The 17,501-nt window shown below is 41.4% G+C and overlaps 1 protein-coding gene across 1 annotated transcript; it reads right to left on the bottom strand.

The window, feature by feature from the left end:
- Window positions 1-830: 830 nt before the first annotated feature.
- Window positions 831-9,169, bottom strand: GABARAPL1 (GABA type A receptor associated protein like 1). Its single transcript, XM_055336776.1, has 4 exons — window positions 8,813-9,169; window positions 4,193-4,271; window positions 3,019-3,137; window positions 831-2,166 (listed from the first exon to the last, which is right to left on the bottom strand). Exons 1-4 carry the CDS (start codon window positions 8,900-8,902, stop codon window positions 2,101-2,103), a joined length of 354 nt encoding a protein of 117 aa, XP_055192751.1. The 5' UTR covers window positions 8,903-9,169; the 3' UTR covers window positions 831-2,100.
- Window positions 9,170-17,501: the final 8,332 nt, after the last annotated feature.

The following is a 17,501-nucleotide window of genomic DNA, read 5'->3' as shown; positions in this document are numbered from 1 at the left end:
ACTACCTGTTTCTGTCTGTCTGGTGACTGTCATATAGTCCATAAAAGTCTACAAAGGTAGATTCCACTTGGACACACAGCTGCAAGAGATTAAAGAGAATTAGAGATGACTTTTAAGGTCAAAAAAGGAGTTTCCACTACTTTGTTTTTTTATCATCTTATAACCTGTAAACCCCGCCCCCCCCCACTGCCCATCCACATTTTGCTTCCAAATGAATGAATGAAAAACTCTCATATGGTCAGAAGACACCAAGCTTGTTCTGACCTCAGGAGCCTTACGTATGTGCCAGTTGCTGCTCTGGGAGATGGTGGCCTCACACCAACCACAATGTGGCAGACAGAATAGGTTTGGTTGGCACTCAAAACAAAACCAGGTATTGAGAGCAATGCCTCTCCACCTTCGGCATGCAGCAGAATCAGGAGGAGCTGGTTAACACCACAGACACCTACGCTGAGATTGACTCAGCTACATGTAGGATGAAACCCAGACATCTGCATTTTTAATAACTACACCCCCGCCTTACCCCTTATAGTCTCACCCAGGCAGTGTTCCATCTTCAGCTTTGAGAAACACACAAACCAATGACAAAGCATTTATCTGTGGAGCAGAAAATCACACACGTATCACCAACACAACAGGCATGCTACCCCACCACGCTCACCTTTGAATAACAACTCGTGGTAAGTAAAGAGGTTTACTTAAACCTCTATACATCTGACATACGTGAGCATCCATTTCTAACAGCCACCCTCACTCAGTTTTCTGCTCAGAGTCCACACACCACCTATTCTACAGTACAGTCAATAAAAGCAACATTTCTGAACTCATGGTTGGTTTTCAAGGTATGCAATTATTTTATTTCCTTGGCCTGACAGCATAAACTTCATTACACAAGAATCTGCAGCTGACAAAACGGACACAGATTTCTCCCACAGGAAGGACCCTTTTCATTAGCAGAGATGAACTGAAATGTCACGTCTGAGTGCGATTCCTGCTCCCCGCCCCCACCCACATAACCCCAAAAGTGAAAATAATCAGAATCCGTAGAATCCCCATTTAGTATTAAGTCATTCCCTCACACTTGTCTAACTAGCAGCTGCACTACATGGAAACCTAAGTCAGGAGGCAGCTGGCCATCACTTAGCAGATCTGTGTGCCTGGGACTGAAGAGACGGGAACAAGGGAACAAGAATCCTGTCTGAGGCAGAGGTACAGACAAGCTGTCTTACCTCATACCTGCCCCCCTTCCATACATAGGACATCTCTGTCCCTACACATGGAGCAAAGTTTGGGAAATGCTGAAGGAGGTTTTAGCCCATAATGGGAAATGGTTGTCCTCTCTGAGGTTGTGGGATAAGGGGCACCAGAGAGAGAGCAGGTTAGACAGAGATGCTCAACATAGTCAATTCCAGTTTAATGCTACCAAAACGATCTTAATAGCCAAACCATCCTTCATGCCTGGCCCCTGGATTCCAGTGGTGAGAACGCTCCATCTAAATGTCTGCCTAATGGCTATCCGCACCACTAGGTGGTGCTGTGGTGTCTGTAAGTGGAATTATGACAGGGATGGGGAGGTGTGGAGCTAGGTCAAGGTCACAGCGCTTTAATTACAATGGGTCTCTTTTGGTCCCTAGGAATGATCTACTACTCGTGGTCCTAAAACATCCTCATCCCTTTCCCTAGCTGTCTTCTGCAAATGTCAAAAATAGAACCTCTGCCCGAAGAGGAAGGAGAGCAGGAAGTTACTGGTGGTCTGCAATCATCTCTGGCCCCATCTTGCCCGCCTCCTGCCTCTTCTGTGAAGTCACACAGAAATTAATTCACAGAAATGCTGTGACATTAAATCATCTTCATTCCTCTATCAAAGCCAATCCAACACCTCTGTCCTGACATGCTTTCTCCCTGGGCCGAGGAAGCAGCAAAAATTATCAATTGAGCATGTGAAAAGATGATGACGGTGTGTGCGGTGTAGTGTTTCCAGATGTCTTCCCCTTCTGTCTCCTCCACGGTGGGAGCCCTCCCTCTCTTTCCCCAAGTCCCACACACACCCCTCCCCCTACCCCCGAGTCCAGGTGCTCCCATCTGCTGGGCTTCCACCACTCACTTCCCATAGACACTCTCGTCACTGTAGGCCACATACAGAAAATAGTCTTCCTCATGGTTGTCCTGAGGGAGGAAACAAGAGGAAACATCACACTCATTATCTTCAGGATTCTGAGCCTCACAGAAGGTAAGCAGGTTTTGCAAGGCATCATTAGCCTCCACTGACCAAAAAATAAGAATACACAGAAGTGACTGGAATTCAACTTCTGAGTTCACAAAAAATCTTCAAGAAGAGTATCGATACGTACAAACATCAGGGATAACAACATGACCCTTTAAAAAGCTCATTCTAGCAAAAGGGAACACAGATACAATACCAGAATATACACTAACAGGAAATATATGCTATGGAATAAAAATAAGATTAAGAGATTGTTAGAAAGTTTACACAATTCACTAACTCACAGAGCACAATAAGAAGGCAGTACAATGTGAAATCCTTTAAGGAAGAATAGAGCCACAAAATTGGGTGACAGAGCATGACCAAGTCCTTTCCAATAGTCTTCTCATTAGATTCTGACAGCTTACCAATTAAACTAAATGAAATCAGCAAATTATTCTCTCCAACTGAGTTTATCTGTTAAGACAAATGAATCAATTTAAAGGCTTTGCCTTATAATTTTAAATTTCATTTTATTTGGAATTTGCAATCAGAAACAATTTCTTACTGTTTCAATAGAGATGATCCAAGATTAGAACCCTAGAATAAGGCAAAACTGAAAGCTCAAAGAGAATGAATCTAGTAGTCAGCTCAATCCCTAAAGGACAAGTGACATCTAATCTCCCAGAGCCTTACACTGCTGTGTGTGGAAGCAACACCTCCTGCCCCACTTCCCAGGTGTGTTATCAACAGACTCCAGAACAAAGGCTAGAGAACACGAGACTACACAGTATTGTAGTGACCAGAACACTTACCTCATACAGCTGGCCCATGGTAGCACTAGTGGGAGGGATGGTGTTGTTGACAAAGAAGAATAAGGCATCCTCAGGCCTCAGGTGGATCCTCTTCCGGATTAAGAAGTAGAACTGGCCAACTGGATAAAGGAAGAAGGTTTTAGAAAAGGAAGGCAATTAGGGAAAACAATTATGAGAAGGGGAAGGCCCAGAAAAAAAAAAAAAAATCTGCTGCACCTGCTCCACCGCTTAAAGTGCCAGCTTTAGAGAAAATCTCAGCAGAACCAAATACGGTCCTATAGCTGTACAAATAGAAAATGCAACTCTAATAAGCCTCCATATTCCCAGACAGGCCACTAAGAAGCTTATTTTCCAATCATTTCCCTCTTTACTCAGTTTTAAACTTACAGTTAGCTTATCCACTCAAAATCTGAGGATGACTTTGAGGGAATCCTATGTACATCGAGACCAAAATACTCTTATCATTCTCCCAAGGGGATCTGAAATGCACTTCCATCCTCATTCCCACCTTATGACAAACCAGTGATGGGGAGAGGTCTACTGGACTCCAGTAATCTCAGCATAGTCGCCCATCCCAAAGTCCAGGCAATGAGTGGGGTTCAATGCTGTACCTTCTACCAAGCATACTGAGAAGTTCTAGAAGGCTGACATTCAAATCTAACAACTCTAAGGCAAACACATCTACAAAACCTTTCCAGTGATTTGTGTAACCACTGGTTATTCCATTAAAGATCACTAAGGTGAAGAATTAATATATTCTCTGTAATCGCAAACAATATCTACAAGACATATTACCAAAAACCGTAGCTTGAGAGGACAAAGTATTCAGCTGAAAATCTAAAATGTGATCCTCCCTCTGACTTTCCTTTTGGAATAAACCGGTATCACAATAACAAAGCAGATTCTAAGTGGTTTAAAAACGTTAGCATCTGGTCATTGCTTTTCAACGATGTGGATTCCACTGTGTCTAAACCACACAAGATATTGTGATGGAAAATGCGTAAGGGAACTGGCAATGGGGAAGATCATCTGGCTATGGTTGAGTCCCCCGACTCTCTGAAGAATCCTACCCACATCAACTCTACTTCGTCTCAATCGCCCAAGCTCATGCACACAGGAGGGACCAAAGAGGCTCTGCCATAGAGGGAGGATTTAGGGAGGGAAAGAGCATTACCAGTGAGGTCAGAGGGCACCAAGTACTTCCTCTTGTCCAGATCGGGCACCCTGGCTTTAGGAGCCTTCTCCACAATCACCTGGGCGGGAGGAGAATGAGAATGAAAAATACAGAATCTAATCTAGTATTTTTCCTTCCACATCCTACAACTGCCATATTTGAAGTATGTTTATCTAGACCCAATAAAATGTTCCCATTTCTCATTTCCTTTTATCTTACAAAACCAAAGGGTACATGATCTTCCTCAGTAAGGCTGTAGTTCTATTACTGCAATAAGAAGAAAATGGAGGGCATGAGATGAAAAGTAAAGAGAACCTTGATTTTTAAATAATTACAAGTTACCTACCAGGTATAGGATCTATACTTCCTGGTATTTACTGAGAGCATCAAAAGGACTGTGCATTTCTTCAGATGCTCCTACGTACCTACTGGTTTTATTCTTTCTAATGAATGGCATTTATTAAAGTTATGGATAAAATGGGATTTACGTTTTGTACTTTGTCGAACTTCTCTAGAATGATTGCAAAAAAATGTTCAAGGCACTGTCTTATTAAGTCAAAGAAAGTACTGAATAGTACTTAGAGTATGAGATCCTGTAACGTGAAGTCGCTTATGATAACCTATTTATCAATATTGGTTGGCGTTATAAGTATTTTCAATGTCTACATTAAATATGTCTATGATCAAATTTTATAAGGATCATATATTTCTCTAATAAAAAGAAAAAAGAAAAAAGATATATAAAAATTAAAGACTTTATGCATAAAGTTTCAAATATTAATTTAAACAACATATTTATCTTTAAGAAATAATTATAAAAATATACTTAGTATTTATAGTTTATGTAACTTAACTGAAATTATAAATATTTAAAATCTTTTATAGGGCACAAGGGTGACCCAGTGGTTGAGCATCTACTTTTGCTTCATGATCCCAGGATCCTGGGATCAAGTCCTGCATCAGGCTCCCCGTGGGAAGCCTGTTTCTCCCTCTGCCTATGTCTCTGCCCCGCCTCAGGAATAAATAAAATCTTAAAAAAAAAAAAAATACAATCATTCTTGATCAAACACAAAGAAAATCTAGAACAGTTACAGAAGTAGAAGTAACACTAGACAAGTATCCCAGGGAACTTTGTGATCTCCAACAGGTCATTTAACTTCTTTGAACTACAGCATTCCAGTGAGTAATAGGAAGATGAAACTTTCCAATATATCTTCTACAGTCATGGTACTCCTACAGTAACTTTGAGTAATCCATAAAATTTTATGTGAAAATGTTTTGTAAATTATAAAGAATTATCTTAATATAAGGAACGATTTAAGAGGAGAGACTTGGAGGCTTGAAGCTTTTAAATGAAAGGGAACACATTAAAGGAGTAAAAAACATTATTTTGTGTTTCTGGAGAAAAAGAATCCTGAACCAGGAAGACTGAAGGGACATGATCCCTCTAAAAATTTAGAAATGAAAACCAGAAAAAAAATATGTGAATCAGAAATTTAAAAGAAAAAGTCAGAAGAAGTTCGGGGATAGACCAGTGAAGGCCCAACAATGAGGATGGACAGGAGGCATCAGGTTAATAAAAAAGCAAAGGTAAAGAGAGGGAGCCTAACACTGTTTCCCAAAGGAACTCTGAGACCGGCCGCTCCCATCAGTAAGAAGTGACAGAAACCACAAAAAGAGAGCAGAAAAAGAGGCAATAAAATATACTGCAAATAAGATATCCAGACAGGATGGTGGGATTTGGAGATGAACAGGAGAGGGATGGGTAAGCATTAAGGCCTTGGCTTACCAGAAAATATCTTAGGTTTCCAACAACCCCAACTCTACTCATAGGCCCCTGGACTAGATGCTTTTCCTCTTTGGTTCTCGACTTGTTTTTTATTTCTGTGCAATATGGCCAATATTCCACAAGGGCTTTTACAAATTTTAAAGAATAGGCAATCTGTCCCTAACAGTTTCCTGCAGTGTTGAAGGTTTTCAATACACTGTAGCTATGCAGATACTTTAAGATCCAAAGAAAACCTTTCCTCTCAAGGCAGGAGCACATCCATTCTTTTGGATGGTAGCTAAGAGATAAGGAGGGGCCTAACTAAAACCGAGTTACGTGAGCAGTCAGGGAACCTGATTGCTTTGGTAAATACCAATGGCCCAGCTGGAAGGGGTTTTAGAAATCCCTTACACTAACCCTCTTTTCTGTAAACTGGACACTTTAGTACAGCAAGATTAAGGATCCGGCCCAAAACTAAATCTCACAACTCAGAGAGCAGAGCTCTTCTTCCTGCATCACAACCACAAAGAAGGTCACAGGCTGAGCACCTAAGGAGCAGTTGGAACACTTATAAACTGGTTAAAACCCAACTGAAGGGGGATCCCTGGGTGGCGCAGCGGTTTAGCGCCTGCCTTTGGCCCAGGGCGCGATCCTGGAGACCCGGGATCGAATCCCACGTCGGGCTCCCGGTGCATGGAGCCTGCTTCTCCCTCTGCCTGTGTCTCTGCCTCTCTCTCTCTCTCTCTCTCTGACTATCATAAATAAAAAATAAAAAAAAAATAAAAAAAAAAAAAAACCAACTGAAGGAACCATGAGACCTGAGTGATGATTCTAAGAGCTGACAAGTTATCACACAGGTCAAACATTTTTAACACCAAACAATGAGCAGGAAAAGAATAGGGAAGATTAGCTGAAATACTCTGGGTGAATGCATGTAAGAGATTGAAATGGCAAGGGCTCGGTTTTGAAGAAATACACGGGAATTTTAACTAGATTTAGGAACAGGTACCTTTCAGAGTTTGTGGCTTAGGCAGAGCTACTGGAACAGAGCCTCATACTGTTCTAAATAAATGGTAGTCATTTTGCTCAGTGGGTTACCTTTCTGGCATCATACTTCTCTGACCTTTCTAGGGCTGCAATGTTTTTTCTTGATTTCCGATACCTAATAGTGTGAGTCACACAGTGCCTCCTTAATTAATTCTGAGATTAATTTTCCTTAATTCTTAATTAAGAGAATTATATTAGAAATTGAGAAACGATATGGCATGGAAGGTCCAACAACCAGAGTTGGAATCTCAGCTGGAATCTCAGCTCTGCCACACAGGAAACCTTTAGGAATACGTCATTTCTCTGTGCTTCAGATCCTTCATCTGTAGAATGGGATTATAAAGGTGTGAAGACTGAGTAAGGTCAGAGGACATGCAATACTGTCAGTACAGAGCAAACAATCAACCAATGAAAGTTAGTTGTCATCTTTAACTATTAGACAAAGGAGGCTTGCTACCACCACAATCGGGGCAAACTTTTGAAGCTGTCACCCAAAGTCCAGATACCAAACAAGCAATTTGTGAAGGATCATTTACTGGGTGGGTAATAGAGCTAGATCTCCTTTTTAGCTGAAAACCCTTGTGTACAATTCGTGGGGAATGGAACAGACCTACTAAAGTCTCGCTTCCTTATAAAGGACTGCAGGGGAGTTTTACTGCAGGCATTAAGGCCCAAGTTGCTTCCAGTAGCTGTAGCACGATGAAAATTAGGTAAGGATTGGAGAAGAGTCCCAAAGAGTACCTGCAGGTCAAGAACTGACAACACATAATCACAATTACTTTGCCAGTACATAATACGTCATCTTTATCCTAATGTCCCTGCCTGAAGATAGAAGGTACAATCTGACAGCCTCTGCTCCTCCATCTCCAAAACCCAGCGGTGGTTGTTCCCTCTACCACACTCAAAAGTCTTCTGCCTTCCAATCTGGCTGCGCAGCCTACATTACTAAAAAAAAAAAAAAAAACAGGCAAGCGGCGGGGGATGGGGCGACGAAAAAAGCGCCCGGATGCAGAAAGCTACCTTAATGTTTCTTCTGTTCTCCTCACTGCCGGCACTAATTTTAACCACAGAAACCAGCTTCCAAGACGGAAGAAAAAGGCCTCAGTCCTTCATTGTTGTGTCCAGGCACAATCTGATAGAATAAGTACAGGAGGGAGGCTGGCTGCACCCTCACAAGCCCCTGGAGCCAAGAACGATGAGGCAATCGGGCTGTGGCGCAGAGAACGTGACCTTGTTTTCTGGGCCAGGCCTGTCTCGTGCCCTCCCCCCCCCCACCCCCAACAAAGACACTTTTCTCATTCTCATGGAATAAAAGAAAGGATCCACTGGTTTCTGAATCTATCCCTCCCAAACCCGGTGTTCGAGAGCCCAAGTCAACTGAAGGGAGACGCATCGAAGGCAGAAACCCATGGCCGCAAACCTCGCTGCATCAAGTTATTTCCAGAACAATTTCCCTGGGATTGTGAGGGAAGCAACTGTATGGCCCCAACTCGATCCTGCTCTCACGAAGGGGCCACATTCTGAACACATCTCAACCTGCACATCCTCTGAGTACTGCTGAGTCACTCAAACGGAGGCTCCGCTCCGAAGATGACGGGGAGAGCGGGCCCCGGGAGAGGCGTCTTTCGCGGTCGGCAGTCAGCGCGTGCGTTCCACGGCTCTCCGAGCGGTGAAGGGCGTTCGGGGCTCAGTAAGCCTAGACTCCAGCCCTCTTCGGCGCCTCAGGGCAGCACCACGACTCCCGCGATCCCCCAAGCCCGCTCAGCCCCCTCCCCCTCCTCCTCCCTGTGCCCCGTTACACTCACAGGGACCCTGTCCGGATATTTCTTCCGGATTTTTTCTCCTTCCTTTTTCCGATATTCAAAGGGATGGTCCTCCTTATACTGGAACTTCATGATGGACCGCAGCGTTTCTAAGATTCCCCGGACGGGGCCTGCCTTCCTCGCGGGTGGCTGCGTCTCTCCCGCCTCGCCTCCCCCTGCCAAATCCCGATATAGGTATCAGAACCGCCTGGGAAATGTCAGCTCCCGTCGCGACGCGCCTGGGCAGAGCTTGCAGGAGGGACGTCGGGTCCCCTCGGACGCAAGGCCGAGGCGCTCAGGCGGAGAGATCCCGGCGGATTTTCCCCGGAGCCTCGAGCACAAAAACAACTGGGCAGCGCGTTGGTGTTATGACGTCACGACGTCCCGCCTCCCCGCCCCGCCCCCAGCCTTCGGACGGCGGCGGGAGGGGGGAGGGCGAAACTCGGTCTAGTCCGGCGCGCCCTGCCTCTGTCCGAGCTCTCCTGCGTCAGAGTATTGCAGACATATACTTTTTTTACTTCGAATTTCGTTGTGTGGCTGTGACATTAAAAGTGGTTTGGATGCAAAAAGATACGTTCTAAAGATCTCTTATTCCCTCTTGCTCGCTGTTTCTTGGTTGGATCCAAAAACAAACACAGGGGGCGAAAATCCAGCTTTCCCCAGCTTATTGGGATCTGGAATCGAGGAGAAGAAAGAATGGGGGCCCTCGGGTGGCTTTGGCCTGTACGGGAATGCCCCGTGCTTGCGCTGCGCCCTTTGCTGCTCGTTTGCACCCGCAGCGCCTGGGGTGCTAGGCTGGCGCCCTCCGACCGTGACCCCTCCTTCACCACGCGCACGTCATTTTGTTTGGGTCCTTGCGGCAATTCGCTCCTAGAGCAGCAGCAACAACAGAGCATGACTCAGGAATTTGAGATGTTTAAGCTGAAGGGCAAGCTACGGCATCAAGGTCCTGAGAAGTGATGTCAGTCATCGCTGCCGAGGGCTTCGCTCTTGTTCCGATATAGAAACGAGTCACTTTCTCCTACTAACTCAGAGGTTGGGCCTGTCTTCTGGAAAAGAAAATACCAAGCAATTCAGGTGGTTCACAAAGTACCTCTTAAACATTTCTGTTTTTATTCTGCAAAAATTCACCAGAGGATAGTACTACTTGTTTAAGTGTCCCTAAGGTGAAATAAAGTGCCACCCGAAGGGCTGGTGGAAGACTGGTGGGCTCGGTGCCGTGGTCGCTTGCCTCTGGCCGTCCCCTGGCCCCACTAAGAATGAAAGAATTGAGGCCTTTCCAACCACTGCCAATGGCAGTGATTCCAGGGATTATAGATCAGCAGGAGGAAGGCAGAGAAAATTGTAAAAGGTATAGAAGAGAGAGGAAGGACCGCTTTGCTTTGATCAAGTCCAGGGAGCTCTGAAATAAATATACAACAGCAGTCCCCATGTCTCTGGTTTAAAAAACAAACCCACAAAATAAAAGAAACTAAGTTTCATTATTGAAAAAAAAGGAAAATGAAGATCAATAGCCTTACTTCTTGACGTTAATTATTTCTCCTCCATGACGTCTTTCAGTCCTTTTTTTGTATAAAAACCCAGGAACGAGTCTATCACATTATATGTTTATAATTTTTAATCCTTATTTTCAACCAAATGTTAGCTCATTTTAGTTTTGACCCACTATAGCTAAAATCTCTGAAAGGAAGTACTTTACAACCAGCTGAGAAAGATAATTGTGATGGAGATGAATATTTTAAGGGTGTGGTTCTTGGGACACCTGGGTGACTCCCTGGTTGAGCATCTGCCTTTGGCTCAGGTTGGGATCCTGGGGTCCTGAGATGGAGTCCTGCATCGGGCTCCCAGGAGGGAGTCTGCTTCTCCCTCTGCCTATGTCTCTGCCTCTCTGTGTCTCTCATGAATAAATAAATAAAATCTCTTAAAAAAAAAAAAAAGGTTTGTTTCTCTGATCAAATCACAGCTAGTTAAAATGCTTATTTTAACTTTTATTTTAAGAATACCTAAGCACAATGGCAATTTATATGTGAAAAATAATTTGAAGATAAAATTTCATTAATATTTCTACCTCAAACCTTTTGTAAATGCTAAGACTTCATCTTGGAATACACAATCTGTCATCTTCCAAAGTTTGCTCTCTATATTATCAGCATGATGTTTAAAACATGCAAAAGGTGATTTTATACATTAACACATTTAAGCAGATAAAATAGCCAACATTCATTTTTTAACCAGAGACAAAATACTATATTAAAAAGCTCACATTTCAGGAATTCTCATTCATTACTCAGGGGAATGGGAAATGGCATAGCCACTTTGGAAGACAATTTGGTGGTTTCTTAGAAAACTAAACATTCTCTTAAAATATGATCTTGCAATCATTCCCCTTGGTATTTATCCCCCAAAACTTAAAACTCTGTCCACATAAAACCTGTACACAGCTGTTTATAGCAGCTTTATTCAAAATTGTCAAAACTTGGAAGCAATCAAGATATTTTTCGGTGGGTGAATGGATAAACTATGGTTGATCAGAACAATGGAATATTATCAATGCCAAAAGGAAATGATCTATCAAGCCATGAAAAAGCCTTAAATGCATATTATTGAGTTAAAGAAGCCAATCTGAAAGCCAAAATACTGTATCATTCCAACTGTATATGACATTCTGAAAAAGGCAAAACTATGGAGATAGTAAAAAGTTCAGTGGTTGCCAGGGGTTGGTGGTCGGTGAGATGATTACATAGAGGACAGTGAAAATTCTCTGTATGATAATATAGTGATGGATACATGTCATTAAACATTTGTCCAAACCAATGTATGATAACACAACTGAACTCTAATGAAAACTATGAATTTTGGATGATTATGATGTGTTGATGTAAGTTCCTCAGTTGTAACAACTATACCACTCTAATGGGGAATATTAATAATGGGGGAGGCAATGCATGTGTGGAGGGCGGTAGGTATATGGGATATCTTTCTACCTTACTCCTAATTTTGCTGCGAACCTAAAACTGCTCCAAAAATAGTAAAGTCTTAAAAAAAAAAAGAAACTCACATTTTCTCAAAAATGAATTTGAATTTTTTCTTGTAATCTTCTAGTTTTTTATGTTCTCAAGGGTTAATTTTTTTTTATCTTTTATGAACAGTTTCAAATAGGTAAAAAAAAAATTCAAAAAATAGTTTGATGAACACCTAAACACCACCACCTTGATTTTTTTCATTTGAAAGTAAATACAAACTTCATGACACTTCACCCTAAATACTCAATATAGTCCTGATAAGAAATGTTCTTACATAATCATGATATTATTACACATTTAAAAATGCCAATATTTTCCAACATTATTAAAGGGTTTATATTCATATTTTCACAATTGCTCTTAAAACACTTTTTATATTTTTCCCTCAATCAATCATTAGATTATGAAAATAGTTCGAATTGATCATAAAGATAGGTCTGATTTCTTTTTTATTCTGATATTTTTATATTATCACATTTAAACTAATATGTACCAATAAACACATGAAAAGATGCTCAATATCACTAATCATCAGGGAAATGCAAATCCAAATCCCAGCGAGATGCCACCTTACACCTGCCAGAAGAGGTAGTATCAAAGAGATGAGAAATAACAAGTGTTGGTGAGAATGTGGAGAAAAGAAACTGTCATGCATCATTGGTGGGAATGTCAATTGGTGCAGCCACTGTGGAAAAAATATTGAGTTTTCTCAAAAAATTAAAAATAGAAATACCATATGATCCAATAATTCCACTATTGGCTATTTATCCCAAGAAAATGAAAACACTAATTTGAAAAGATATATGATATGCACCCCTAAATTTATTCCAGAATTATTTTCAATAGCCAAGTTAAACAAAAGCAACTTGTATCTATTGATAGATAAAGGGATAAAGAAGAGGGGGTATATATACATACAATGAAATATTACTCAGCTATAAAAAATCATGACATCTTGCCATTTGTGACAACATGGATGGACCATGCTAAAAGCATTATGTATTATGCTAAAAAGAGTAAGTCAGACAGAAAGACAAATGTATTTTTTAAAGATTTATTTATTTATTTATTTATTTATTTATTCATTCATTCATTCATTCATTCATTCATGATAGACAAAGAGAGATAGAAGCAGAGACACAGGAGGAGGGAGAAGCAGGCTCCCTGCCAGGAGCCCGACATGGGACTCGAACCTGGGACTCCAGGACCGCGCCCTGGGCCAAAGGCAGCCACCAAACCGCTGAGCCACCCAGGGATCCCCAGAAAGACAAATATTATATGATTTCACTTATATATGGGATCTAGAAAACAAACATGCAAGCAAACAAGAACAGAAACAGAATTATAAAAACAGAGAACAAACTAGTGGTTGCCAGAGGAGATGGAGGAAATAGGTAAAAGGGATTAAGAGATACAAACTTCCAGTTATAAAATAAATAAGCCACAAAGATAAGAAGTACAACATAGGGAATATAGTCAATAATATTATAATAATGATTATTGTGGGTTGCCTGGATGGCTCATTCTGTTAAGCATCTGACTCTTGATTTCTGCTCAGGTCATGATCCCAGGGTTGTGAGATCAAGCCCTGTGACAGGCTCCATGCTTGGTGTGGAGCCTGCTTAAGATTTTCTCTCTCCTTCTCTCTCTGCTTCCCCCACTAAATAATAATACTACTACTACTAATAATAATAATAATATTGCAATAATGTATTGTGACAAGTGGTAACTATACTTATTTTGATGAGCATAGTGTAATGCATAGAATTGTCAAATCACTATGTTGTACACCTGAATCTAATATACTGTTGTGTGTCAACAATACTTAAATTAAAAATTGTAAACTAATAAAAATAAACTAATGTGTAAAACCGGAATTTCAATGTATTGATCTCTGGTGAGAAATACAATAATGAGGTTCAGCAACTCATAACCATTTGCCAAATTTAATTGATAAGCTTGGAATTTAAACAAAGAAGTTAATCAATTTGAATTTTTAGATAAGCTGCCATCTGCAAAGCAGTGCCAACTACCATCAGGATGAGACCGCTTGACTCCAAGACCAGGAATCTTTCTTGCTTCAGGACTGTGCACAGGTGGATCTTCCTTCTTAATAATTTGAATGTGCCCACTTTGCTCTGTCACTATTTTAGTTTAGTTTTATTAAAAAACAAGACTCGGGCAGCCTGGGTGGCTCAGCGGTTTAGCGCCACCTTCAGCTCAGAGCATGATCCTGGAGACCCAGGATCGAGTCCCGCATCGGGTTCCCTGCATGGAGCCTGCTTCTCCCTCTGCCTGTGTCTCTGCCTCTCCCTATCTCTCTCCGTGTGTATCTCATGAATAAGTAAAATCTTAAAAAGAAAAAAAAAAACCCTCAACTGAATACATCTTAAATATCTTATTGGCTATATTAAATGATCCATGCATCCCATCTAACAGATAGGAGCTCTGAAGAGCTGTACAAAATGAAAGACTAAAAAAAAAAAAAAAAAAAAAAAAAAGATTTACTTTTTTATTTTAGAGAGAGGCAGCAGAAGTTAGAAGGGCAGAAGAAGAGCGAAAATCTGACGCGGGCTCCGTAATGACCTGGGAGCCCGACAAGAGACTGGATCTCAGAACCCTGATCATGACCTGGGTCGAAACCAAGATTCGGAAACTTAACAGGACTGTGCCACCCAAGCACCCTCAAAACGAAAGACTTTATTTTTTTTTATTTTTATTTTATTTTTTTATTATAAATTAATTTTTATTGGTGTTCAATTTACCAACATACAGAATAACACCCAGTGCCCATCCCGTCAAGTGTCCCCCTCCGTGCCCGTCACCCATTCACCCCCACCCCCGCCCTCCTCCCCTTCCACCACCCCTAGTTCATTTCCCAGAGTTAGAAGTCTTTATGTTCTGTGTCCCTTTCTGATATCTCCCACACATTTCTTCTCCCTTCCCTTATATTCCCCTTCACTATTATTCATATTCCCCAAATGAATGAGAACATACACTGTTTGTCCAATGTCCTGCCTATTAAAACAGCAGAAGAGAATGGGACAAAAAAAGTTACTAGCCAAAGTGGATTGTTTGTGGCAGGATCACTTTCCTTTAGGATATGTGTGTGAACCAGACTAAACCTATCTTGGACCAATCTGCCCTGATGATGCTCTGTGACTCAAAGCCTTCTTGAGCCCGCCCCCTTTTTTCTCTTTTTGTTTACCCACACTCTAAAGTACACCCTTGGGGCATAACATCCTGGATCTGCTTTGGAGATGCATTATTCTCAAGCCTTTTCTGACACGATGGCTTCCCAGCACGTACTCTCTAGCCCCTAGGGCTATAGAAACAGGTTTTAGGGAGGTGGGATTGCAGAGATATTCTCATCACCTGGTTGCCCAAGAACTTTTTTCTTCCTGGAGAATCACCACAGATCTTTCATTTAGTGGCTGCTAGTTAGGCACGCTTCTTTCATGGCAGGCTTTCTGAGCAAATTTCCCAAAAGAAATCAGCAGAAAGAACATGGCCTTTGTAACCTCATCTTTTAAACTCTGAAGTGCTATCTGGCTCATTCTATTCCTCAAGGCAGTCACAATTTCCTGCCCAGGGTCAGAGGAAGAGGACAATAGTACCCTCCTTAGATGGAAGTGTTAAAAAATTTATGGACGTCTTTTTGAGCACCAATGTTACTTAAACCCATTCTTAATTAGTCTTTAATAATGTCCTTGAGAAAGGGAGAGAGAGAAAGAGAGACAGAGAAACAGAGAGATCTTACTGATGCCAGAATAAATATAATAAAGCCATATTTCATTTTGTCAGTTCTCTCTTATTATCATTCAGTGGTCCATAGTTATCATTCAGATTCTCCATAGTCTTTGGAAAAAGCTGAAATTCCTTAGAAAAATCAAGCTTTTATGATCTGGCTGTTTGTCTCTCTGGCCTCGCATTTGCCTATTTCCTATTTTGCACTCTATGTTCCAGGCATATGAAGTTACTTAATTATTTCTTTCCTATACTGCCCTTGTTTCCAGACATTGGATGTTCTCAAAGTTTCTTCCTATTTTTTTTTTCTGTTTAATTCCTATAAATCATTCAAGGTTTAGCTCAGGCATCATCTTCTCCAGGAAATATTTTTCATCTTACTTGCCTGGATTCTGTACCTCTTCAATGCACTTCCAAAGGACTGTGCTCTTATTTATGTCTTAGTACTTACAATGATATACATTATCTAATACAATGTCCATTACTTTTCATTGCTTTTGGGGGGCATATGCAGTATTTCAGGGAACTCCTCCTCCCACCTTGATATCACATGATTCCTCTAGAGGGGCCTACTAACCTATGCAGCCTTGACTATTTAAAAGTCCTGTGACTGACACAAGACCAATCAGCATCTTTTCTTAAAATTTCTCACATATGAACTAAGGGAAGTGTTAAAAAAACAAAATTCAAGTGAGTAAATTTGAACATCTAATTGGCTCTATTTGATGATTTATCAATCAGGCAGCATCCCATCCCATTTTAGCAGATAGAAAGGAGCTCCAAGGAGCTGTTCCAGATAGAAGGTTTTTATAGGCAGAAGGAGACAGAAAAAGAGAGTTTCTTGCAAAGAGGGGATGTTTAGGCAAGGTCACCTTTCTTTGGGAGAAGTGGTGGGTCTATCTGGCAGATTACCTCACTGGTGCTGACCAGCTAGTTCCAGACTAACTGGTTACAGATCAAATTTCTGCAAAAGGCTGAAACTGCAATTAGGTTAGGATATTAAGACTCTGGTAATGTGAGCTTAGTACAAGTGACTCCATTTGGAGCTTCTCTCTCTCTCTCTTTTAAAGATTTATTTATTTATTCATTAGAGACATACAGGAAGAGGCAGGGACATAAGCAGAAGGAGAAGCAGGCTCCTTGCAGGGAGCCCGATGTGGAACTTGATCCCAGGACTCTGGGACTACACCATGAGCCAAAGGTAGATGCTCAACCACTGAGCCACCCAGGTGATCCTGAACTTGTCTCTCTCTCTCTTTTTAACAAAGTATGCTTCTTCTTTGGTGATGAAGTTGGATAATATAAGATCAGAGGTTTACAGTAGCCATCATTTTAGTTTCATGCAGTCCAAATGCACCAGTCAGTGATAAGACAAAGAAAATGGCATTCAGAGAAACAAGATATATAAGTAGGAATATAGAGAGATAGAAACACAGAAGAAATCCTAATGTTGTTTAATCCTTAGCTTCAGGAGTCTTTCCCAGTAGACTCTGCTATTTGATGCATTATTACTGTTGCCAGGTGAACTAGGGAGATCCCAGGCCCTGGAGCCATGACCCCATCCAGCCCAAGATGTTACAGAAGGTTCTTGGTCATGTCACAAGAAAGAATTCAAGGATAGACACAGCACTGTGAACACACTGTGAACACACAGTAATAAAATTTATTAGAGTAAAAGTACACTCTTGAGACATGAGAATAGGTAAGTTCAAGAGAGAGAGAGAGAGAGAAAACTGTGCACCCCAGTGTTTGGGATTTCTATCTTTTATCGGCAGTTGTTAATAATGGAGTGGAATACTTATGACCTGGGGCAAGGATTTCTTAGAAGAAGGGTTTTGTACCTTTTCTTTCTTATTTGGTTGAGGTTTTCCTGTCACCTGCTGTCTTAGACCGGCCTAGTTTGATCCGGCTTCTTGTGGAGT

The sequence above is a fragment of the Nyctereutes procyonoides genome, unplaced genomic scaffold (assembly GCF_905146905.1).
Source record: "Nyctereutes procyonoides isolate TBG_1078 unplaced genomic scaffold, NYPRO_anot_genome, whole genome shotgun sequence".
Lineage (NCBI taxonomy): Eukaryota > Metazoa > Chordata > Mammalia > Carnivora > Canidae > Nyctereutes > Nyctereutes procyonoides.
Note: the sequence above shows the minus strand (reverse complement) of the source record. Positions and strands in the feature narration are given on the sequence as shown.